This window comes from Eumetopias jubatus, unplaced genomic scaffold (assembly GCF_037043125.1).
Source record: "Eumetopias jubatus isolate StellerSeaLion01/CBP00866 unplaced genomic scaffold, mEumJub1_p1.0 scaffold_4, whole genome shotgun sequence".
Taxonomy (NCBI): domain Eukaryota; kingdom Metazoa; phylum Chordata; class Mammalia; order Carnivora; family Otariidae; genus Eumetopias; species Eumetopias jubatus.
This window is the reverse complement of record NW_028274810.1, coordinates 98,363,152-98,387,839: the sequence shown is the minus strand read 5'-3', so window position 1 is coordinate 98,387,839 and position 24,688 is coordinate 98,363,152. Positions and strand designations below refer to the sequence as shown.

The window sequence follows — 24,688 nt, the reverse complement described above, 5'->3', positions numbered from 1 at the left end:
GTGTGTGTGTGGACTACCTCAAGGAAGGGGTCATCCAAGCCCCATGGCCTGTTGACACACCCGAAGTGTTTCGATATACTCCATGGGACTTGGGAAATGTATGCGGAATGCCCAGCTCTAGCCTGACGAGAGAGACCCCTTCTCGGCTGCGCCCACTCCCTGGCTGATCAGGTGGAGAGGCTGTTCTTCTGTGGGAGGGCAGGAAATCAGAGCAGTATGTAGCCAAAAGTCATGAGACGTATCTGGGGTGATTTTATTCTAAGACAGAAGGAGAAAGGAGGCCTCTCCTTTCTCCAGGAGCCTTATCTGGTTGAGCCGAACTCAACCTGAAAACCAAAGTAGATGCAACCCTGAATAGGAGCTCTGGGGGCCAAACCCCTCATATCCTGATGAGTCCCTGGAATGTGCTCACAGCTTAATCGCTCAGTTGGCAGGGTTATTATTAGCAAAGAGGATTCGGTGAGCAGCCACACTGGGGAACTGATGCTCCTTGCTGTGTGCGTCACACGGCCTGTCTCCTGGAAATGCCCTTTCAGACAGGCTTTTGATGCGGGCGGCGACTTCCAGAAGGGCTTCGTGGCAGGTGGCCTCAGTCGTGGTTCTGTCGGTGGCCCGAGGAGAAGAGGAAATGCTATTCAAGGATTCAGAAAGAGAATTTCAGAATTTTCCCAGCTCTTTTTATTAACGTCACTGTTCTTCTTCCAGACCGAAATCCAAGCAGGGCGGTAATGTCAGCTGAGTTTCTTCTACGGGCCAGAGGTTTTTGTTCGGTGTGGTTTGGGTTTTGGTTTTTTGTTTTTGTTTTTGTTTTTGTTTTTGTTTGTGGAAGGGGAAGCGGCAAGAAAAAGAATATTCAGATTTGCTGCCCGGAGGACTTCACATAGAACCAACACCACCTCCTGCCCGAAGTTTAGTAGGAACAAAAGCCTCAAATACAAGCATTACCCCGATCCTAGCAAAGCCTTTGATTTGCACCTGAAACAGAAAATGGCTTGATGTAAACTCCCTTCTTTTCCATGCCCCTGCTTAACCTGGGGGTGGGGGTGGGGGTGGGGGTGGGGGTGTGTGTGTGGAGGAGTTGATCTTTAATGCAGCCTTTAGAAGCCAGCCTGGAGGAGTGAGACAGAAGAAAAGCTAAAGGCACAGAAAACCAGATCCACCCCCCACCCCACCTCTCCCACTAGCCAAAAAGCCAAAAGCCTTTATTTCCTGATCACTGGAAAGAAGTTGTCTTAGTCATATGTCGGAATGAGCAACGCAGATGGGTGGGAGAATCCAGAACTTAGGTGTCTCTAGTTTCCATCTCAGAGTTTCTGTTTTAGAATCCTCCATGGGGATGCTGCGGGCAGCTTTGGGAGCCATGAGGTCCCAGCAATGTAACACAAGTGCAAAACTGGTATAAGAAACCCATCGTGTCCTCGGTATGATTCTGTCGGACACAAATGGTCTAACGCAGAAGCCCCACTTGGGAGAAATCGGTAAGAACCTGATGCACATTTAGGGATGGTTGTTTCTGACTTTGGAAATGATGTTCTGTTTCTTAGGCACAACAAGGAGGTCCCTGGCCCTGGAAGTTGGCGGCAAGTTCCCTAGAAAACAAGGCCCAAGGCCAAAGTTCAGTAGCTCAATCTTTATGGGGGTGAGGGTGGGTTCAGTTCAAGGGAAGCGGGAGCGAGGGGAAAAGAGACAGTGCATTATTTAACTATGGCTGTGTAAAAAATGACCCCAAACCTTAGCAACTTGAAATAACGCACATCCTTTACTGATATTCCGTGGGTCAAGAATCTGGCCCTACTTAGCTGGGGTCCCCTTGCTCAGGGCTCTTGGAGGCTACAGTTAAGATGTTGGCTGGGGCTGCAGTCAGCTCAAGGCTTGGCTGGGGGATCTGCTTTCAAGTTCACTCCTGTGTCTACCGACAGTCCTCAGCTCCTTGACGACCGTTGGCTGGAGGTGTCAGTTCCTCAACACGTGGGCCGCTCCGGAGAAGTGCAACTGACTTCCTCTGGTACAGGGAAAGATTATGTAAACTCTTTGTAACCTCATGTTGGAAGTGGCATCCCAACGGCATGGGTACTAGGAGATGGGAGGGTATTGGGGGCCCCTCAGAGACTGCCCCCCACAGGGTAGGAGAAAAGGGAGAGCAAACAGAAGGGGATACACTCCCAAGTTGGCCACAGCTTTGCAAAAACACCTTAGTGGCTGGTGGGTCATGCTGGACATCCCCAGAGAGCTTCCTGGAGCCCAGCACCTTAGAACAGTCTGTGAGGAGAGAGCAGGGTGAGGGTACTGCGTTCGATCCCCAGCGTGGCTCTAACACAGTGCCACAAACTGGGGGGCTTAAAGCAGCGGGAGTATATTGTTTCCCAGTTCTGGAGGCCAGAAGTCTGGAATCGAGGTGTTAGCAAGGCCACGCTCCCTCTGAACCCTGTAAGGGGGGAGATGTCCTTGCCTCCTCCAGGTTCTGGCACCTGCTGGCGCTCATTGTCTTGTAGATGCAGCACCCCAATCTCGACCTCTGTCGTCACATGGCTGTCCTCCCTCTCTGTGTTTCTCTCTCCTCTTCGTGTAAGGACACCAGTCCTATTGGATTAGGAGCCCACCCTACTCCAGTCTGATCTCATCTTGACTCATTCCATCTACAATGAGCCTGTTTCCCAATAGGGTCACATTCTGAGGTTCTGGGGGTTTAGAACTTCAACATATCATGTGGGTACAGAATTCAATCCATAACAAACACTTTGTGGGCTCCTTTCTAACTCCTGTCTCTCGCTGGTCAAAGTGCCAAGGCCACCCTCACCCCAGCCCCGCCCCAAGGCCATGAACTCCCCTTCCCTTCTGGGCTGTATTACCCAGCTCCTTCAGGTAGTAGCTGGGGAAACCTGAGGTTCTATCCACTCGTGAACTGCCTTGGCAATCTCTCCTCGCCAGTTGATCCTGCCTGTTGGTGGACAAGGATTGGTGGTACATGGAGGTGGGGCAGGGGGTCAGCTGGCAGCCCTGAGATTCAGGTCAGCTCTTGCTAATGCAGTCAATGCAGCCATTGCTGCATTTTCTGGAAAGTCAGAGATGCGGGCCAAGTATGACGCAGTGCACTTGTCAGCTGCAGGACTTCACTGTTGTGCTATTCCAGCACAAGCCAGAGCTGACACATCCTGATACTTTAGAAAAAATTTTCCAAATGATTGAATGAATGAGCTTGCCTTCAGTCCCTCTCCGACCCACCCACCCCTCCAAGGTATGTATCTGCGTGCCCACTGCTGTACCTTGCCCTCCCTGGGGTCTTCACAGGGAGGAGGAGTCACCCTCCGGCCGAAACATGAAGGTTCAGGTCTCTCGCCTGATGCAGGGAGAACCAGATGAAGGAGCCTGGAGTGGAGAGGCCAGTTAGAAAGCTGGTGAGCGGATGTCAGCATGAGTGGTGAGGGCATAAAGCAGGAATGGAAGTGAAGGATTGTGTGTAGGAGAGGCTAGGAACAAGGTGGAGTGGACACTGTGCCTGCCTGGGTGGTTCAGCCAGAGAATAGAGTCAGCAAAGATTCCAAGGGCTCTAATCATTAAGGGCGGAGCCCCAGGAGAAGCTTTAATTATTTGGGAGTGTCTTAGATTAGGTTCTCTCAAACCTGAGAGAAGGATCCAAGTCTATGTAGTTTACTTTGGACACAATCCCAGGAAACATCAGCAGGAGAAGGAGGAAGTGACCGGGGAAAGAAGGAAAATCAGTGACCACTGGGACCAAGCGGAGCTCAAGCCCCCTTCCCTGCAGAGAACCCTGAGAACAGGTGTGAGATGCTTGCCACCTGTGAATCAAGGGTGCTGGGTCTTTAAGTGCCACCCACTGCAAGATGTTGGTTGAGTGCTGCTCCTGGTTGATGTCAATTACCCAGCACTTCCTGCCTGCCATGAGGGGAGCCCAGTGGGCTTTGGCTGCCAGAAAAATTCACTGGGCAGCAAAGCACAATGCTGCTGGATAGAAGCAGGCAGAGGACCGGAGACTAGCACGTGAGAGTGGGAGCCAGTGTCCCAGGGCAGGTGTGGAGTTTGACTGTAGAAATGTTCCAGAACATCCAGGCAGGTGCACGGGACTGGCTCCTGACCCGATGGGAGAAATGGGTCACCTAGTGAAACAGGACTGGTTGTTTAAAGCTAAGGGAGTGCACGAAAATCCTCCCAAGGCCGAGATGGAAGGCTGAGAGCTACCACGTGAGCAAAGACAGGGGGCCAAGTTTGTGATTTTGTTTAGATCTGGCTCTGCAAGAGGAGAAATACATTCTTTTTTTCTTGCCACAGATGCTTAGAAGGGTCAAAGCTGCCACGAGAGGGATGGAGAAGGGCTCAGCATTCCTTGAGAATGTCACAGGTGCAGAGTCAGCAGCACAAAAGAAAGCATTCGGTCCCAGTGCTGTCCTGGCTTCTATAACCTCCACACTTGGCACCCAGCAAAGCTCGTCCACCCTCTACTGAAATTCTCTCCAGCTCTGAAGCCTTGGGTCAAGGCTCACCAACACTTCTTTCTGGGAAGATCATAGCGCCAAGCATCTATGGAGAGACAAAATCTGGCAGCTTCATTGGACGACGTTGATAATAGGGAAGTCAGGGAGGTTAAGGCCATGGCTATAGCTATGTTGGGGAACGTTTGAAGGGGCCAGGGTCACAGGTCAGGGAGGGCGGGGTTTAACAGGCATCTGTAGACAGAGCATGTGTGCCCTGCTTCCCACAAACACAGAACACATGGGGAGCTCAGTGAGAGCTCTGTGGGGTACATCAGGCTACCCATGGGGTACATCAGGCTACCCATGCCCATCCTCCAGCAGACACATTTGGCTCCCTTGCAGTTCTCTCTGGAGTCCTCTTGCCTAGACTTTTGCTTGGGGGAAAGTGTCCAAGAAATAGATGTATCCTACATACAGGCTCTACCACCTGAGCCCTACATATGGATGAACCAGACTCACCGGGAAGAAATCTGGAGTGCTGGCTGGATGTGGGGAGTGGGTGCTCTGGCAGGGGTCTGCCTTCATCACCTGAGCAGAGGGGAGAGGTTGACAACAGGCAAATGAGCTGAGTGATGTCATTAGGAGGGCAATTCTCCCTCCCACCAGCAAGCCTGATTCACTGACTTGGGAGGGGCCGGGTGGTGTTGTGGTTAGGGGCCTGGGCGCTAAGCCAGGCTGTGTGGGCTTGAACCCTGGCTCTGCCACTTGCTAACTGCATGATCTTGAGCAAGTTACATCACCTCCCTGTGCCTCAGTTTCCCCTTCGGTTAAAATGAGGGATAATGAGAGTTCTTCATAGATTTGTTGTGAGTCAACAGAACTGTACCTGCTGCCTAATGAGGCACCTGATGCCTAATGAAAGTTCACTACACTGAGTCCCCATGGCCCTCCCTGGGTCAGACACACTAGGCAAAGATGGCTCAGCGTTTTATTAGAAAGGAACTCACTCCTAAATCTCATTTAAAAAATCTTAATTGATGTCATTGGCTATCCATAACCTCCAGCCCACACTGAGTTGAAATGAGAAATAACACTTGCGGTTCCCCTCCCTCGAAGAAACATTGGCTGAGAACAGCAGAAAGGTCGGAAGAGTGAAGTTCAAGGCCAGGAGCGCAGGGAGAGAGCACAGCCTGAGAGTCACTCGGCTCTCCACTCACATCTCTGGGCTGACAGGTGTGGCCGCCTGCTGCCAGGTAGGAGGCTTTGGTTTTCTGGGTCTCCGTTTTCTCATCCATCAAGTGGGGATAAGAATAATCGTGTCCCTTCTGCAGAGCTAGGATCATAAAAGGCATTCTGGGCAAAAGGGATTGCATGAGCTGAGGCCTGGAAGCCTGAAAGCAGGGGAGCATGGCCGGGGATGCCTGGGACGCAGGATGCATGGGGCAGGGGGGCCCATAGAATATAGGGCAGTGACCACCATAGGACTCCCTGCTGAATGAGGCAACACAGTAGGGCTCTGGTGGTTGTCTCCTTTTCTGCCCTAGCAGGAGAGGTTTTGCTCTCTGAGGCAGGGAGGAAGTGAAGATGTGGAGCCCACAGAAGAGGGGCACCCTAAAATGCTGGGCCTTTTGTCAGACACTTCTAAACTTCTGGGTTTAGGAAATGAAAATGCTACTAAACTCTTGAGTTTTAAAGGTCTTGCCAGGATGACATCAGGAATTGAAGGTTGGAAGCTGAGGTTTAGGGCAGAATGGAGAGCTCAATCCCGTTTAGAGATGCATATGAGCCAGTGTCTCTCTCTCTCTCTCTCTCTCTCTCTCTCTCTCACACACACACACACACACACACACACACACACACACACACACACGTGTGCATGCATGCACATGCACACACTGCCCCTGATCTCTGAGATTTTAGCTCGGACCTCCTGGAAACAGCCATCACCAAGGTAGAACACCTTTGATGGCAGAATTCCAGTCAGAGGGAAAACTAGTAAGCAAACACTGACACACACCCTCGCTTGCACGAGTATATCAGGACCCATTTCCACTCCCAGGGAGCAACTACCAGCTTTGAAAAGCAGTTTCTGCAAAGTGCCTTGAGTACTTGAGGTATTTATAGACATTTCAGAGCATGAAAAACCCTTCAAGAGAAGAGAGGCACCCCCAACCCTGCTTGACCAGCCCCGATGCCATGTCCCCACCCCACCATTAAGACACTTTTGGAACCTTCAAGAAAACAAAGGGTTTAGGTATTTTTCGTTCTTGTTTTTTAAATGATGCATTACTTTTAATGCACTGGGACAAATCAGTTTCAAAAGAATCTATAATGTTGACTTTATTTCACCATGGAAAATTTGTGCTCGGAGGTAAGAATTGTCTTATATAAAACAATTGAAATAAATAAATAAATAAATACAAATAAATAAGAATTGCTTCAAAGGGGCTCAGAGGGCCGTTGAAGAATCAGATGCAGATGTCTGCAGCCAGGACCTCCTCTTAATACCTTCTCAGCACTGTGGGAAGAGAGAAAGGGTGATAATGGCGTGAGGTGGGAGACAGGCAGGATCTGAGCTTCCCCACCCCACGGGCCATGCCTGCCACCATCCCCCAGCCTCAGTCAATTTGGATGTTTGAGGCTTTGGAATAATCCCTTTCTCTGAACCTCAGTCTCCTCATCTGTAAACCGGGAATCATCCTTGCCCTGACGATCCTGCCCTCTGCCTTTGCGGCTGTAGACAGGTTAGGGGAAACCAGGAGGAAAATGTTTAGGACTCTTTCTGCTCCAAGGAGAGGGTGCCAGACAATGACTGGATTCCATCCTAAGGCGATTCTGCCCCTTTGGGTAAGAGAGGCAGGAGGTGGCTAGAAGGGGAGTAGGGACTCATGGACGACGATGTCCACGTTTAATATTTCCAGAAAGGCACTCCTTGGCCCTAAGGACTGTCAGCAAGAGAGAATAATGTCCAAGTGTCCTTTTCTCAGGGTGTGGTCCCTGGAGACAGCAAACCCAGAAGTGGTTCCAATGGTTGAACCCAAGGGAATGGGGGAGGGTGAGCCAAGGTGCAGGGAGGGGGCTTACCATTGCAGCCCAGGCCACTGAGGGAGCCAATCCGGTCCAGCCTCCGGCCAAAGCACCCTGACTTGCGCATCATCTTGGGGCTGCGTAATCTTCTCAGGGCCTGGAGGACATTGTCACTGGGCGCAAGGGCCCCCGCAGGGAGATCCCCCCCGGTCTCCCAGTCTTCTGCGGGGCTGTGGTCCTGCTGGAGGGGTCCCAGGGCCATCTGCTTTGCCTGCAGCTCTGAAACTGTGTCCCTCAGACGGTCCAGCAGCTCCTGCAATGGGTGGGGATAGCCTGAGCCTCAGGAACCTGCACCTGGGTGGAACTGCCCTGGATGGGACCCAAGTGAACCAACCGCCTTGGGTATGGAGTCCTGGCACCCAATTCCATCACTTTCTGGTTCCCTTATCACTAATTCCCAAGGGATACTGAGGACCTCTTGGGACAGTAGCTAAGAACCCGTGACCTGCTGCTACCCACAGTGGCCTTCACGAACGCGGCAGCGCTCACCTGCACTGGCTCACCTGCATTGCGGACAGCTCCGAGGCGGGGCCAGGCCCGCCCAGCGGGTGGGAGCGACCTCCTAATGGCGACAGATACAAGAACAGGAGCAGGAAGGCCCGGGATAGCGCGGTCTGGGGGTCCATGTCGCTGGAGAGAAGTGGGGAAAGAGATGGTCGCTGCCGCTGCTGCGCTGCGTCCCGGGTCACGTCTCACCTCTTCGGGCCCGCGGGCGCTCTCCTGGATCCTTCGGCAACGTCGGCCTTTTATCCCGCGCCTGGGGTTATCTCTGATTTATCGGCCGCATTCCGGCCAGCTGAGCTCAGGGCGGGGGAATGCGCCCCTCCGCGCCTGCGACCACACTCGCCGGGGGTGGAGGCTGGGGAGAGCACGCCTTGTATAGAAATGGGCCTGCCCGGGGCGTGGGGGGGGGGGCGGGAGCGCGCGGGGGACTTCAACAGGTCCTTCGCCTCCCGCTTCCTCCTTTCCTGCCGCACTCCTGGGGCCTTTCCTCCCCACCCCCAACCATTCCCGGAGAGGGCAGAGACAACTCCAGCTTTCCGATGCCCGACGCAAGTGCGGAGCGCACCGGGTGACTCAGAGCCAGGAGAGCCCCAGCCAACACCCCACCAGCGCAGCGCGTCTTCCCTCCCCTCGCCTGCCTGTTACTCGGCACGCGCTCGGCTCTCTGCAACCCTTGGGGCCGCGGGTCTCCCGGAGCCCTGACCGCTGTCCGTGGTGCTGATCCTTCTGAGCAAACCCGGCGCCAAGAGGTCTTGCTCTCCTCCACTCAGGTCTGGCCAGAAAGACAAGCATGGAGTAGGGAACGTCTGAGACCCCTCCCTACCCTCTCGCAGCTGCCTGCACTAGGATGCACATTCTCCAATGTCATCTGATTAAAAGCCTGGGCATGACAAGGAACTTCTGGAATGCTGACCCGGCTTCCATCCCTTAAACGGTAGAGCTTGATTTGGCTGGAATTTTGAGAGGCAGGGCCCAGAGATGAAGTCACCCAGGAATGCCGTCTATCACATCTCCTCCAGGTGCCAACACCTCCTCTCCCCCACCAAGCCAACATGGGACAGAAAAAGCAAAGATGACTGGAAGATGGTTATCTATTTGGTGGGACGCTAGAAGTGTGAAGAGTGCCCCTCCCCAGTGCCCTCCTTCATCTGACCATCCATGACCTAATTCCTATTAGCAGATGGTCTGGACCTCCTGCCTGTGATTACAAATGAGGCCGCAAAGAAAAATGGCCCTGGAAAGAGACACAGCAGATTAAATCCCCCCTAAAGCATACATGACTTATGTCACCACCCCTTCTAGATGCCTTGGGTGGACGAGCAGCAGGATGAGAGAATGGGATATGGGTGATGAAGAAAAGGCAGCAAGGGGCAGAAGCTGTGACCTCAAAGCAAATCTTACCTTAGAAAAATAGCATCTGCCTGATATGTGAGAAAAAGATTGTTACTGTTTTTCATTTTTCAAACGAGGAAACTGAGCTCAGAGGAATTAATCTGATTTCTCAGTTGACAGGTGGGAAAGCTTGGTTGCAACCCAGGCAGTCTGACTCCAGAGCTGACTCTCTTAATCACTGCCAGGGTGATTGCAAGGGGTTCCTACTAAAAGAAAAATTTAGATTAATCCACTGTCATCTCTGAAGGTACAGAAAGCTGTGTGTGTGCGCGCACATGCACCAGAGAAAGAATATCCAAAGATTAAGTGTCAGTGAAAGAGACAAGAAAATCCAGTCCAGTGCAGAGCTGAGTCAGAGGGTCAGGGGCTGCTGAGAACGTCGAGTCCCTAATGCTGAATGGCAAAAGTGTTAGGAGCAAGACAGAGTCCATCAACCAGCACCTATTAAAAAATGGTTCTGCATGTAACCTGAGCCTTGTTTTGCTCTTCCACAAAATGGACATATGCTCCCCCCTTTCAAGGACTACAAGGGAGAAAATGATGTCTGTGAAAGCCCATGGCATTATGGAAAGAGACAAAGAATTAGAAATATAATTGCACTGAAGGAGATTGTGATCCCACTAGGGAAACAGTCAGGCCAGGGAAAATAATTAAGTGCGAAGCACTCTGACAGAGCCTCCGCTTGCCCCAGCAGAAGGGATTGTGGAAAAAATTTTAGGGAAGGCACAGGATTGAATATATCCTCCGGGACCTTCTGTCCAGTGAAGAACAATATATTATCAATTAGTTCTCACACCAAATCCCATCCCCACAAACATTTATTAAGTGCCTACTGTACGCCACGCACTTTCCACTCCTATTAAATGGAGCTAATCAGACCATCAATGTCACAGTATTACTGCACCAGGATTAAATGAGATGGTATATGTGGTAGGCTTCACAATGTTCCCCCAAAGATGTCCATATCCTAATCCCCAGAACCTGTGACTATGTTACTTGACATAGGCAAAGGGGACTTTGCACCTGTGGTTAAAGATCTGGAGGTGGAAAGATTATCCAGGATTCTGGGGGAGGGCTAATGTAATCACAAGGGTCCTCATAAGAGGGAAGCAGGAGGATCAGGGTCAGAAAGAGACAACGGAAGGATGGAAACAGAGGTCAGAGATAAGAGAAGCGTCTACACTACTGCTGGCATCTTTGAAAATGGAGGAAGAGGCCATGAGCTAAGGAGTGTAATTGGCCTCCAGAAGCTAGAAAAAGCAAATAAATGGATTCTTCTCTAGACCCTCCAGAAGGAACACAGCCTGCCTGCCAACACCTTGAGTTTCGCCCATTGAAAAAACATACTTCAGACTTCTGATCTCCAGAACTATATGGAAATCAGTTTATATTATTTTAAGGCGCTAAGTTTACAGCAATTTGTTTCATTAGTAACACGAAATTAATACAGTGTATGTAAAATGCTAAGCGTAGCGCCTGATACTTAATAAGCAAAGGTGGTTGTGGTAGCAGTATTGGTTCTTACCAGGGTCAAACCTCAGGTGCTAGGTGCTGGCTACAGAGAAAGAAATAAGCCCCTTAACTCATTCAACAAACCTTTATCAAAGGTTTGGGGTCACAGCGGTCTGCAGTCTAGACTCTGGAATCAGACTGCCTGCATTCAACACCACCTCAACCTTTTGCTATGTATGTGATCTTGGGCAAGTTACTTCACCTCTCTTCATGTTTTCTCATGTCTGTATCACAGGGTTGCCATGAGGAGGGAATGGGACTGTTCAGGTAAAACTAAGCTTCTGCTAGGAGGTGGGGACACCATGAACAAGACAAATGCTGTTCTTGGGGAGCTCACAGTGCAGGGAGAAACACACAGTCACAGACCCCCCAGCCCCACAGGATGATGTGGTGACGGATATGGGTGAGTCCTGGGCGCTCTGTAAGCATAGTAGGAACACTCAGTTGAGGGGGAATCTTCCTGGAGAAGGTAGTACTGAGCTAAAGCTTTGAAGGATAAGAATGAATGAGCCATGAGAAGGAAGATGAGGAGGGCATTCTGGGCAGAGGTGGGGGCTGCTTAACTGATCAACTACCACAACTAGTATCTTAGTCCGTTTGAGCTGCTATAACAAAAGAGCAAAGACTGTGTGGTTCATAAACAACAGAAATGTATTTCTCACAATTCTGGAGGCTAGGAAGTCCAAGATCAAGGTGCTGGCAGATTCAGTGTCTGATGAGAGCCCTCTTACTGATTCATAAGCCGCTATTTCCTCTGCACCCTCATATGGCAGAAGGGACAAGGGAGTTCTCTGAGTTCTCTTTTACAGAGGCACTAATCCCATTGTGAGGGCTCCACCCCCATGACCTAATCACCTCCCAATGGTCCTACCTCCTAATACCTTCACATTTGGGAAATAAGTTTCAACATATGAATTTGTTGGGAGGGAACACAGACATTTGGTCTTTAGTATCTAGGCTATTGGCAGAAGAACATGCAGAAAAAGAAAGGTTTGGGACAAGTGTGCAGAGCTACAGATCCCCTTTGACTCTGACCTCCAGCCATGGGCAGCCATAGGGGCAACACAAGAGCACTGACCGCTAGGGAAAGAGGAAGGAGGAAGCAGGGAGCACTGCCCAAGGAGTCAGCAGGTGGTATGTCTCTGCCCACTGCTATCTCATGGTATGGCTTTACGCAAGTCATTTCTCTGCTCTGGGACTCTGTTTCCCCTTATGTAGAATGGAGGAATTAGACGAGGATTTCTCAACGCACAGAAGCCCTGTAACCATCAGCTGCCCCTAGTTCATGGTTAGGTCTGCTCACCAGCTCCCAACCCCCACTAGTACTTCAATCTTCTATGACTTGTAGACTTTCTCAAAAGCCAGACAACACCTACAGAAGGACCATCAGATACTTCACAGCATGGCATCAGTGCAGATGCACGCGCAGGTGTGTGTGTGTGTGTGTGTGTGTGTGTGTTGGGGGTGCTTTGGAAACCAGCCGGAGTGTGCAGCTCTTCTCTGCCCTTCAAGTGAATCTCCAAACTGATGGTTATCAGAGGGAGGGCTGAGCTTGGTAGCCTGGAAAGAAATAGCTATTACCTCTTCCCATCCTGTGTCCAGCCTCACAAGCAACATCTGAAGCATCTGAGTGTAATGGAGGGGTTGCCTCTCATTTCTATAACCTCATAAGGAAAACGAAATCTGAATGGGTCAGATTCCTTCCCACCTACCTCCAGAAAGGCCTGTACTCATTTCGTCCCTCTAGCCAAATCCTGGTGGCATCATTGGAGCTCCTGGACTCATAAATGCCTGAAGTTAATCTACTTTGGCCTTTGCACTTATGCGAGCTGATAAATCTGCCCCCCCCACTTTTTTGCCTAGACCAATTTAAGTTAGATTTCTGTCACTTCCATCCCAAAGCTCCCTAACTGACCCAGTCCCCAAAAGAAACTGCACGCCTTTTTCTTAGAAATATTTCTTGAGGCTAAAAGACATCCCTTAGTAAAAGCCCAAGGTCTGGAGCCTTTGCAGACAAAAGTGCTGAACGCTGTCTGATTTTATTTTTCTGATTTACTGCAGCACTTTATTTCTCTCCCACAATGATTCACTGCTGGGGCCAAATGTTCTCACGTGACAGTAGAAAACCAAAATTGGTCATCTCTTAAAGAATTGAGAATCGCATACAAAAACTTTACATAAATTAAAAGGAGAAATAAATGTACAGGGATAAATGCAAACCATTTTTCAGCTCAAGGCAAATAACAACCCACAGTATTCTGGCAGAAAAACATCAGCTAAGAAAGGAAAATGGAGAGGGATCACCTGGCTGGTGGTGCCATGTGACTCTTGATCTCAGGGTTGTGAGTTTGAGCCCCACACTGGATGTAGAGATGACTTAAAAATAAATGCTACAGCATGGATGAGAACTTCATTCCTTCATATAGCCAAATAATATTCCATTGTGTGGACATACTAAATTTTGTTTATCCATTCATCCACCTTTTGAGTTACTTCCATCTTTAGGCTATTATGAATAATACCAATATGAACATTCAGGCACAAGTTTTTGCAAGGACATGCATTTTCATCTCTCTTGAGTATATACCTAGGAATGGAATGGATGGGTCATATAGGAACTCTATGTTCAATCATTTGAGGAATTTGTATATATATATATATGTAAGTTTTAATATAGTTCTCAATGTTGCCAAAGAGCTGGCATTTATCTTTTTAAATGGTCATTTTATAATCCACTGAATTTAATTTTTTTTTTAGTTTTTTTTATTTGAAAGAGAGTGAGAGAGAACATGAGGGGGGAGGGGCAGAGGGAGAAGCAGACTCCCTGCTGAGCAGGGAGTCTGACATGGGGCTTAATCACAGGACCCTGAGGTCATGACCTGATCTGAAGACAGACGCTTAATCGACTGAGCCACCCAGGCACCCCTGAATTTAATATTCTTAATATAATTATTTTCTAATTTGATAGGTAACGCCTAGATTTCTTGTTTGTTAGTTTAAATAGTGCTGCTATAGGCTCAGTCGGAAGAGCATGCAAGGCTTGATCTCAGGGTCGTGAGTTCGAGCCCCATATTGGGTGTAGAGATTACTTTAAAAAAATAAGGTGGCTATAAAAATCTTTACATGTGTTGGCTTTTTGTCCTTTGTCCTTTTAGATGTGGGTTCCTCAACCTCCGCCCTATAGACATTTGCAGCCAGACCATTCCCTGTTGGGGTCAGGGGCCCTGTCCTGTGTACTGTAGGATACTTAGCAGCATCCCTGTTCTCCACCCTCGACATCCCAGTAACGTCCCTCTCACCCAAATTGTGAAAACCAAAGGTGTCTCCAGACATTGCCGAATGTCCTGTGGGGGAAAAACTGTACCTGGTTGAGAACCACTTCTTTAGAAATTTTACTCAGGCTAAACACTCAAGAAAGATTTGTTGAATTGAAAGTATGAGCATACTTGGGGGTTTCAGTGCTGATGATTGCCTGCCCTCCCCCAACAGGACTATAGCCGCTGACAATCTTTGTACCAAGGGTCAGGAGAGTGGAGTCAGGGAGGCTCACTGAAGCAGTGGGCGTGTCTGCAAAAGAGGGGACTCTACACGCAGGGAAAGAATGGCTTCCTCCTGCTGTTCGCACACCTGCAGGGGGCGCTGTTCACACTGCAGTCCCTGGGGAGGGCTGCACAGTGCACATCCCCAGGCAGACATTGTGCTCTTCCAGTACAATGTGAGTGCAGCAGCCTCTAACTCAGTGGGGGTCACTCCGAAGAACAAGCACTTAGTGGATTAGATCCTGCTGGCTCTGAAAATGGAGAAGGGAAGGGAGGGAGGGAAGGGGCAGAAAACAGAGAAAGGGCACAGGAGAGAGGGAGGGGGCCACCCAAGCCCAGAGGGTCACACTCATGAATGGCTTGGAGTGGGGCGCACACGTGAGGCCGAGATCATGAATGGCCGCCCCAGAACATCCACATGAGGGATATTAATAGAGCTGTTGGAGGAGAGGACACTCTGTGCTTGGGGAGGGTCAGGCAGGAGCAGGGCCGGGTGTGCGGGAAGTGTCTCCGTGACATTCCCACCGTGGGAAGTGGGGAAGGCGCTGGCAGGGCGCCAGAGTCTTCGGGCTGGCTTTTCTCCTTTGACATTCCTCCCCAGTGAAGGGGGCCGTCCCCAGTCCCCATGCAGGCTCAGAGTTCCGGGCCCTCTGGAGCTAGCTGCATCCTCCTGGACATGTCTGGGGACCTGTCCCTGTGGGTGGAGTCATGTTCCCCCATTTAAAAGGGAATGATGTGAGGGACTAGAAAAGTAGCCAGGGTGTGACAGGAAAATCAGACAGGGGCATTGTTCTGGGCTAAACAATGTCCCCACCCCCTCCAAAATTCATGTCCACCCAGAACCTCAGAATATGACTTTATTTGGAAATAGGATCTTTGCAGATGTAATTGGTTCAGATGAGATCATACTGGAATAAGGTGGGCCCTAAACCCAACATGCTGGTCTCCTTAGAAGAAGAGAAGAGACACACGCAAACAGACCGGGGGCGGGGGGGAGAGCTTGGATTCCAGCAGCCACCAGAAGTGGGAAGAGGCACGGAGAAATCCTCCCCTAGAGCCTTCAGAGAGAGCATGGCCCTGCCAACACCTTGATCTCAGACTTACAGCTTCCAGAACCGGGAGAGAATCAATTTCTGTTATTTTAAGCCGTACGGTTTGCGGTGCCGTGTTGTGGCAACCATAGCAAAGAACCCACGGGCATCTTGTGTTTACGAGGGGTCTTGGGTCTGGGCTCCCGTGTCCTCGGGTTTATGCCGAGGGATCTGGGGGACTTAGCCTTTAATGGGACAACGCAGTGGAGCAAGGTAGGGTTCGGTTTCTGGGGGTCAGCCTGCCTGCATTGGATCTCAGTCCCACCTCTTACCACTGTGGCAGATGGCCACGAGATCTCCCACGTGACGTGCTCTTCCTACCACGGGACTTTAACTCTCCTTCCCATTGAAAGGGGGTCCATGTTCCCTCCTCTTGAACCTGGCCAGGCTCGTGATTATGGCAGAAGTAACACTGACTTCACAGGCTGGGTCATGGAAGGTGAAGCAGCTTCTGAATCCCTGAAGCCATGTGAAGAGAGAGAAATGCCTGGCTAGACCCACCTGCTCCAGCTCCAGCCACCATCTGTCCACAGTGGCATCAAAGACCCTATACCGAAACCACACAAGCCCTTCCCTAACCATAAGAGAGAATAAAACAATTTCTGTTGCCCTAAGCCACTAGGTTTTGGGGTGATTTGTTATGCAACACTTGACAACCACATGCTAGCTGTATACTTGGGCAAGCTCCTTTAGCCCCCCATTGCCTTTACCTCATGGGGTGGTTGAAAGACTAAATGAAATAATATATGTAAGATGTTTTTGACCTGCACAAAGTAAACACTCGATTTAAATGAGCAATCATGGGCGCCTGGCTGGCTCAGTCATTAAGCATCTGCCTTCGGCTCAGGTCATGGTCCCAGGGTCCTGGGATCGAGCCCCACATCGGGCTCCCTGCACCGCGGGAAGCCTGCTTCTCACTCTCCCACTCCCCCTGCTTGTAGTCCCTCTTTTGCTGTGTCTCTGTCAAATAAATAAATAAACTCTTAAAAAAATCTTTATTTAAAAAAATAAAATAAATGAGCAATCATGCCCATTATTTTTAGAATTATTATTACTCTTTTTAGAACTTTATAACATAAGTATTATATATAACTTCTACCGAGAGATCAGTTGTACCCATTTTGGGGGGCAGGAAAAGTGATCCTCCAGCCCGAGTCGAGCCTTCAGAGATTGCAGCCCCTGTTGACATCCTGCCGGTAATCACCAGGCTCAGCCACCCCAAATTCTTCATCCACAGAACGTGTGGGCTCATCAATGCCTATTTTTTTAAGTCAGTAAGTTTGGGCTACTTTGTTACGCAGCAACGGATAACTAATACAGGTATAAGATAATGCAGGTAGATGTCAGGGTCTCTCTTCTAGAGATGAGGAAAGTAAGGAATTCATTCATCCCTTCAGCAACTGTTTATGGAGTGTCTACTATACGCAGCACTGTCTAAGCACTGAGACCAAACAGGAACCAAGGGACACAGGCCTCCCCTCCTCACAGAGCACGGGATGTGAATACACTAAGTCCTTTGGTCTCGACACACAGCAAAGTGACACAACCAAGGTTCGACTTCTATCCGTCTCTAATTCTGTGACCCCAATGCCCAGAGCTTACCCCCCATGCACAGAGTGATTCCTTGGAGGCTAACGTGCTCACCTCCCACTGCCCACCTCCCGAAGCGGAGGCCAGAGAGATGACTGCCCATGGAGGTGCAGACCCATCCAGGGGTGCAACCTGGGAACTGGGCAGTGTTTCACCCCCATTGCTCTGATGGGAGGGTATGCAGGAGGGGGGTGGTCAGGCACTTGCCACCCGAGAGGAGATTCTGGTGAGGCAGGAGAGTGACAAGAATGTCCCCAGGGTGGGAGCATTTAGGGAATAAAGGCGACCAACAGTCTTTCCTTCTAGAACCACACAGCCCACTTGTACAGAGGTGCCCACTTGTGCCCTGAGAGCAAAACTCGTAGGACCCACACCCTTCTGTGGATGTAAGCGCTACTTTTCACGTCCCCTGGGCTGACCTCTGCGACCAGGACAGCTCAGATGCTCTCAGCCTCAAAAGTACAAAAATGAATGAAGAGGACTTGGAAAATCATCCATTGCCAACCCCCATATTTAAATAGAAAGAGACCCTGAGGCCAGAGAGGTAAAGCCATCATTCCAGGGTATGAGGCCAGCTTCTTGCCTCCCTCCCTCCCTCTCTCCCTCTTCCCCCCCACCCCCGCCTCCTTCCTTCTTTCCCTCCCTCCTGTGCTCAGATATGTACACCAGGAGCGCTCTAAGGGGCCCTGGGAGCCAGGCTAATGTTACTGAGCACATGCCGGGGGCCGTGAGTGGTTCTCCACACTGAAGGGATTCATCATCTCACTTATAGTGAGGAAGAAATGAGCAGAGCCTGGAGCCAAGACAGCACTCCATGAACATTGCCTTTTATTTTTATTATGCTGGGGTATGGAAAGGGTAGATGCCTTGCCCAAAGGCCCTGGTGGGTGAGTAGTGGCAACCAGGTCTGCTGTTGCCCACCACTCAGTCCTCAGGGGCCTCGGGACAAGCAGGGAAGACAGGCCTGAAGGACAGGCCTGGGCGGTGTGGACTGTGGGTGCTGCCAGGCCGGGCTGCCCTTTGGGTGAGCTTGGCTGGTGGGGGGCCCTGCGGCAGACATGGGTGCCACCCCTCCCCACCCAGCCTGCTCTGTCTGGAGGCACTGGCCAGGGAAAGGCCAAGGCCCTGTCCCCAGAGACCTAGGCCGCGGCAGCCAGAAGCCTCAGGCTCTGACCAACATGGACCCGGCGTTCCTGGTGCTGGGGAGGCTGGGGCCAGGGGCTCAGCCTCTGCCCAGATGTGAGAGAACACAGGCAGGGAAGGCTCAGGGAAGCGTCCAAGGCTCAGGAGGCTCAGGAAGCCTCCCTCTTCAGGACCATTAGGTCCCTCTCTTTCATTCAACACTTTTGCCTTGAGCACCTGCTCCGTGCCAGCCACAGGGGGCAACGAGGAAAGTTCTCTCCACAGAGGTGACGTTGGAGCAGAGCCCCGAAGAACGAGAAGGAGCCAAGAGTCCAGGGAAGAGCAATCCAGGCAGAAGGAGGAGAGCTGAGGGCTTGCAGAAGGAAGGGGTGACGTGTTTGAGAAATGGCAGAAAGGCAGCGGGCGAGAGAGGCTAATTAAAGGCCTCCAGGGGCGCCTGGGTGGCTCAGTCGTTAAGCATCTGCCTTCGGCTCAGGTCATGATCCCAGGGTCCTGGGATCGAGCCCCACATCAGGCTCCCTGCTCCACGGGAAGCCTGCTTCTCCCTCTCCCGCTCTCCCTGCTCGTGTTCCCTCTCTCGCTGTCTCTCTCTCTCTCTCTCTCTCTCTCTCTCTGTCAAATAAATAAATAAAATCTAAAAAAAAAAAAAGAGGCCTCCAAAAGATGCCCACAGCCTAATCCCTGCACCCTGTGTCACCCTCCATGGGCACAAAAGGACGTCGCAGATGTGACTAAATGGAGGGTCTTGAGGTAGGGGGATTAGCTTGGACCATCCGCTGGGCCCCAAATGCTGTCTCAGGCGCCCTTACAAAAGGGAGGCCGAGGGAGACTTGGCCCACGCGGAACGGGAGGAGGCTGTGTGACCGCGTGGGCCGAGGCTGGAGCCCTGCGGCCACAAGCCAGGAGCTGGAAGATGCCAGGAATGGACTCTCCCCAGGGCCTCCCACAACTCACTGTCAGCCCAGTGATGGGGATTTCGGATGTCTGGCCTCCAGAGCCGTGTTGCTCTGAGCCAGCGCGTCTTTGGTCCTTTGGTCGTTTCTTCCAGGGGCCGGCTGGCAGCGGAAGTGGGAGAGAGCCCGGATTTTGGTCCTGGTGCGGCTCCCCCACTCTCTCCTTGCCTTTCTCCCGCTCACCTCCTCCTTTCTCCCTGAAGGCACCCCCGTGCCCCCACCCCTTTTAAAATAACTTGTTGTTGCAGCAAGCAGGCATCAGCTTTGAAATTGTAAACACATGCTTCAATCTTTGAAGGCAAGTGGGAAAAAAGCAAGGCTCATCTCCCTCTGTCTCCCCCGCCGGCCATCCTGTCTTCCCGCAAACGTCCCTGCAAAGTGCGCCTGCGCCCCGTGCTGGGAACCGGGAGGCCCGAGGCCGGGAGGCTGTGCCCCACCAGCTCCTGGCTGTCAGCGCCCTTGGCCCGCGGGATGGCTGCAGACTCTGTCGCGCTAACTGCTGATAAAGCCCCACGACCTGCTCCTCTGGAGCCTGGGCCTCTGGTCCTGATAAGTCTGGCCTGTCAGCAGGCTTGTCCACACCTGCTTCTGGCACAGTCTCCCTGGGCCCACCCCTGCTCTGGGCTTCCTGCTGCCTGTTTACAGCCAAGCCCTGGCCACCGCGCCTAGGCTAGGCCACAGTCACCTTGAGGTGACCCCAGACAGCCAGGTTGGCAGTAGCAGGATTGGGAAGGACGGTTCATTCAGGACATGGAGTGGGTCCACGGCACTAGAGATTTTCTGCCCCAAATGCAGGCCAACCCCCTATGTCCAGAATCTTCCTCGGTTGGGGGATGGGGAGGGTCAGTGGTTCGAGAGAGGTGGGCGTGGGATCCCAAAGGAAGCACCAGCATCAGGGCCTTTCCTAAGGCCGCCAGCTAAACCAGCAGGGTCTTGACCCCTAGAAGACATTCGACAGTGTCCAAGACATCACTGGTTGTCATAACTAGGGAAGGGGTGCTCCCCCGTCTATGGGTAGCAGCCGGGGAAACTGCTAAACATCCCACGATGCACAAGACAGCCCTCACGACAAAGAATGACCCAGCCCAGAATGTCAACAGTGCCCAGATTGAGGAACCCCAGCTGGACAACAGGGGAGTAAGCCTGGCAGTGGGGCCTCCAAATCCCTCACCCAGAGATGCAAAAGCCAAGTCCAGCAACCGTCTGGGAGCCTGGGCATGGGCCAGCGCCAGGGCAGGGCCCTGCCCTCAGGCATCAAATGCCCCTGGCAAGGCCAGACTACGCCAGCAACTCCCCGAGGTACTTCCTGTCCCTGCAGCCTCTTGGCCGAGCTCACCCCAGGAACACCATAGGAAGTAGCAGCTGCTGTGTTCCTGAACACCAACTAGGAGCTGGGCAGTGCACCAGCATTTTTCCTCCCTTTCTTTTTAAAAAAGATTTTATTTCTTTATTTGAGAGAGAAAGCACAAGCAGGGGAGAGGGGCAGAGGGAGAGGCTAGCTCCCCGATGAGCAGGGAGCCTGATGCGGGGTTCGACCCCAGGACCCCGGGATCATGACCTGAGCCAAAGGCAGACGATTAACCTACTGAGCCACCCAGGCGCCCCCGCATTTTCCTTCCTTGTGGTGTTTTCTACTCAGCAATGTGGGGAGGAAAGGATCGCTTCCAACCTCATCTCATGGACAAGGAAACTGAGGCTCGGAGCTGTTAACTGACTTACCCAAGGTCACTGCCATGACCTTGGTCACTCCACTCGTGGTAGAGTACCAAATCCCAGTACTTCAGAATTCCCTTATTTGGAGATAATGGTCTTTGAGAGATAATCAAGTTTAAGTGAGGTCATTTGGGTGGGTCCTAAAATCCAATATAATTGGTGTCCTTATAAAGAGGGGAAATTTGGGCAGGCACCCAACCTTGAAATAGGGCTTCAGCTTCCAGAAGCTTCATTTGGTTGCTGCTCATAACACCTAAAATAATGCTACTAAATGATGATGATGATGATGATGATACTAAATAATAATAAATAATAAATCAGTGTAAGTAAGCACCATCCCAAGGTGTGCTGGGGTTTTTGTTTTGTTTTGTTTTGTTTTGTTTTGTTACTGTAGAGAAATAATTCGTCTGGGCCACACAGGTAGTAGAAACTAATAGATGAGTAATTAGGAGTAGAACCCCAGGCTCTGGAGGTCTGAATGACAGACTCAGGTTCAAATCCTGGTTCTACTGCCCACCAGCTGTGTGATCTTAGGCAAATCACTCCAGGTCTGCCAGCCTCGGGTTTCCCAATCTGTGAAATGGGTATAACAATAGTACCCACCTCATGGGGTTTTCCCGAAGACTAAGTGAAATGCTGCCTACAATAAACCGCTTGGCACATTGCATTCCCCCAATAACTAGGTGTTCTTGTGACCACGATTACCATGATTATGATGGTTTTGTCCTACCGTTCCAGGAAGAGTGGTTTCCCCTTTAAATTTCGCTCTGTGTTTCTCAGAGCTGGGCTCACAAGACGTTGGGGAGTCTGGAGAGGGGTGCTGGGGCCCACCTGGCACGCTTCCCCTCACTCAGTTCCTGAGCGAGTCATGTGGGTGGTCACACGCGGAGCATGAGGTGCTGTAAGCAGCTTTGCCACATTCCGGGGATTCCTTAGCCCCATGTGGGACCGAGGGCGGTGTGCAAAAGTGTGCAAGCGTGGGCGCCTGGGTGGCTCAGTTGGTTAAGTGACTGCCTTCGGCTCAGGTCATGATCCTGGGGTCCTGGGATCGAGTCCCACATCGGGCTCCCGGCTCAGCGGGGAGCCTGCTTCTCCCTCTGACCCTCTCCCCGCTCATGCTGTTTCTCTCTCGCTCGCTGTCTAATAAATAAATAAAATCTTAAAAAAAAAAAAGTGTGCAAGAGTGACGAGAGCCTGAGCGGCCATCACACGGGATGGCTTTGCCCCACGCAGGATGACCTCCACCCCGCACGTGGTAGACCGGCAGGCTCCGCTAGCTGAGCCTGGGATGACTGCCACCAAGCCACCAGAATCCGTTACAAGACGGACGTGTCTGCCGTCCTGGTAGGAGAGCTAGAGAAACCTCTTAGAAGAGGTGGAAGGGCAGCCAAGGATCGGTGCCCCCTAAGAGATCCTCCCGGGCCTGCTGCTGATCCGTGCACTGATCCATTTCTTCTATCCCTGTCCATGGATCGCTCAGCCACACACCAGCACATGCATGTTCACCCAGCACTGTGCATTTTCTGCTTTGTTGCTTAAATCATTAAGCAATTGTGCCTAAAGTACATGATCTTAGAGACAATTCTATACAGACATATAGACCTAGTAGATAGACCTCCTAGCATAATCATGTCACAAAGTCCAAACCAGGATGCTTTTGAGCATGAAATGGGTTGGTGTGAAGAACCAGGCAGTGGACACAAGCCAGGACTCCCTAAACAAGCACGTCTTAGACGGAGTCATGAAAGTGACCCGGCTAAAGCTGAAGTGGATACGGTTGGACAATCGAACACATCTTTTCTGAGACTTCCCCATGTTTTCTAGGCGGGCCTGGCGGTAGGATTCACCTCAGGTTGGGTTCACCTCATCCGTCCTCGAATCTGAGAGACTCCCGGGGAAACCTAGCGTGCCGGGCTTTGGGGAAGACGTGCCTGTCATTTTCCTCATGGCTTTCTCCCACTTTCGCTTCAAAAATTCCATCAGTCTCCCTGAGTGTTGATCGAAGACCCACCTGCTTGTCTGCTCTGTCTATTCTGTGAGTCCAGAACCCAGGCTGCAGGTGGGCCCGTAAGTGACGAGTCCCCACTGTGGGGAGCGCTGTGGACAATGCCCCCAGGCCCTTTTCCAGCTGCACCCCTCCCCGCCGAGTCACCACTCCGGCCTCCCTTGGGGGCCCAGTTCTCCTTCGCCCTGGCAGCCCGTCTCCAGAGGCGCATGGCTAGGTACCTCCCGGGGTCTCTAGGCCCCTGCTGCCCAAGAGCGACCAGGGCACTGCCCTCTAGGCTCCACCTCAGCACCATTCAACATGTGTTTTCGAGCACCTTCTGTGGGCCAAGCACCAGGCCTGCAGCAGGGAGCAGTGTGCACAGAGCTTCCATCCTGGTGGGGAGCACAGCTCACGGGCATGAGGAACATGAGCAAAGGGGAAAGGGCCCTACGGACACAGACAGAAAAGAGACTTGACCCGGTGTAGGCCTGGGCAGGTCTTTCTGAAGGTGTGAGAGGGCTGGGCTGGGCAAGGTGACAGGAGAGGGAGAGCAGGGAGGCAGGCTCCATCAAAGGAACGTGACGTGTTGGAGAATGGAAGAGATTGCCATGGGGCTGGGCTGTGGGGAGAGAGGAAGCAGGCTGGACCTTGTGGGGCCTTCGAGATTCTAGCCCGAGGGCCATGAGCAGGAGTTAAAGGAATTCCCATGTGTGTGGTGACAGGGTCCCATGTGCCACCTTCTCCCCCATGGAAAACACGGGGAAAGGTAAATGAGCAAGTCCTGGACCCCAGGCCAGGGCTCTGGAGAGGGAGAGAGGCGCCAGCTCAGAGTGGTGGGGCTGAGGGTTCCTTGCGCCCCATCCAGGAAGCGGCTTCATAGGACTTCACCAGCTGCCTGTGAGGCCAGATATCTGAGGGGTGGGGTGAGGCGTGGGGGCTGAGGAGGAGACAGGGGAAGTAAGTCAGGGCTATGGGGCTTTCCTGACGCTGGGGATTAGAGCAGAGGTCTGGGCCCACCTGGCTGGAAGCCCAGGCCTCTCTTTGGCTCACACTCCCAGCTAGGCCCCTGGAGCACCAGGCTCCAAGATGGCTGGTTCTCCTGAGTACCCTGCCCCCCCTCCCCGCCCCCGACACACACCCAGAACGCAGCAGAAAGTACAGGAGACAAAGGGACAGTCATAAAAGGAAAAACACAGCTGGGAAGGTCAGGCAGCACTGGGAATGGGAGGCCCTGCCCCTTCGCCTTCATGCTCACTTGACGCAGACAGGAAGCGGTTGGAACCAGCTCCAGAATTTGGCAGGCGGGGACACTGCGGGGAGAGGTGCCCATGACCACTAGCCATTGGGCGGCCCCATTGGTCCCGCAGGCTGAACTCATTGCCCAGGCCCGCAGGAGTGCTTCCTGGGGTCACATTCCACGCTGAAGAGCCCCTCTCCAAGGTCTTGGTTGGCGCCAATGTCTTTTTAGGAACCAAGGGTCTAATTTTAGTGTCCCGGCCTTCGACACCTTCTCGAAATAGCTCCCTGTTTTCCCTCTTCTCCCTGCCCCTTCCTTGGAGAAGGTGAACCCCCTGCGTCCCTGTGATCTGGGGTTGTAAGCAAAGGCGCAAAGCCTTGTATGGCTTCGTTGGAGGGACCCAGGTCCCCTGCTGTGGGTTCCATGTGACCTAACCCAGAGGACTGACCTCTGGAGAGGGCAGCTCAAAGCGCCCACCGGGCCGGGGTGCGGCAGCAGCCAGGGGGCTCA

General features: G+C 52.0%; 1 protein-coding gene across 1 annotated transcript; it reads right to left on the bottom strand.

The window, feature by feature from the left end:
• Nucleotides 1-6,931: 6,931 nt before the first annotated feature.
• NPPB (natriuretic peptide B) lies at nucleotides 6,932-8,143 on the bottom strand. The gene is made up of 3 exons (XM_028108181.2): nucleotides 8,021-8,143; nucleotides 7,515-7,770; nucleotides 6,932-6,948 (listed from the first exon to the last, which is right to left on the bottom strand). The coding sequence occupies exons 1-3, from the start codon at nucleotides 8,141-8,143 to the stop codon at nucleotides 6,932-6,934; spliced, it is 396 nt and encodes a 131-aa protein (XP_027963982.1).
• Between the last annotated feature and the right edge of the window lie 16,545 nt (nucleotides 8,144-24,688).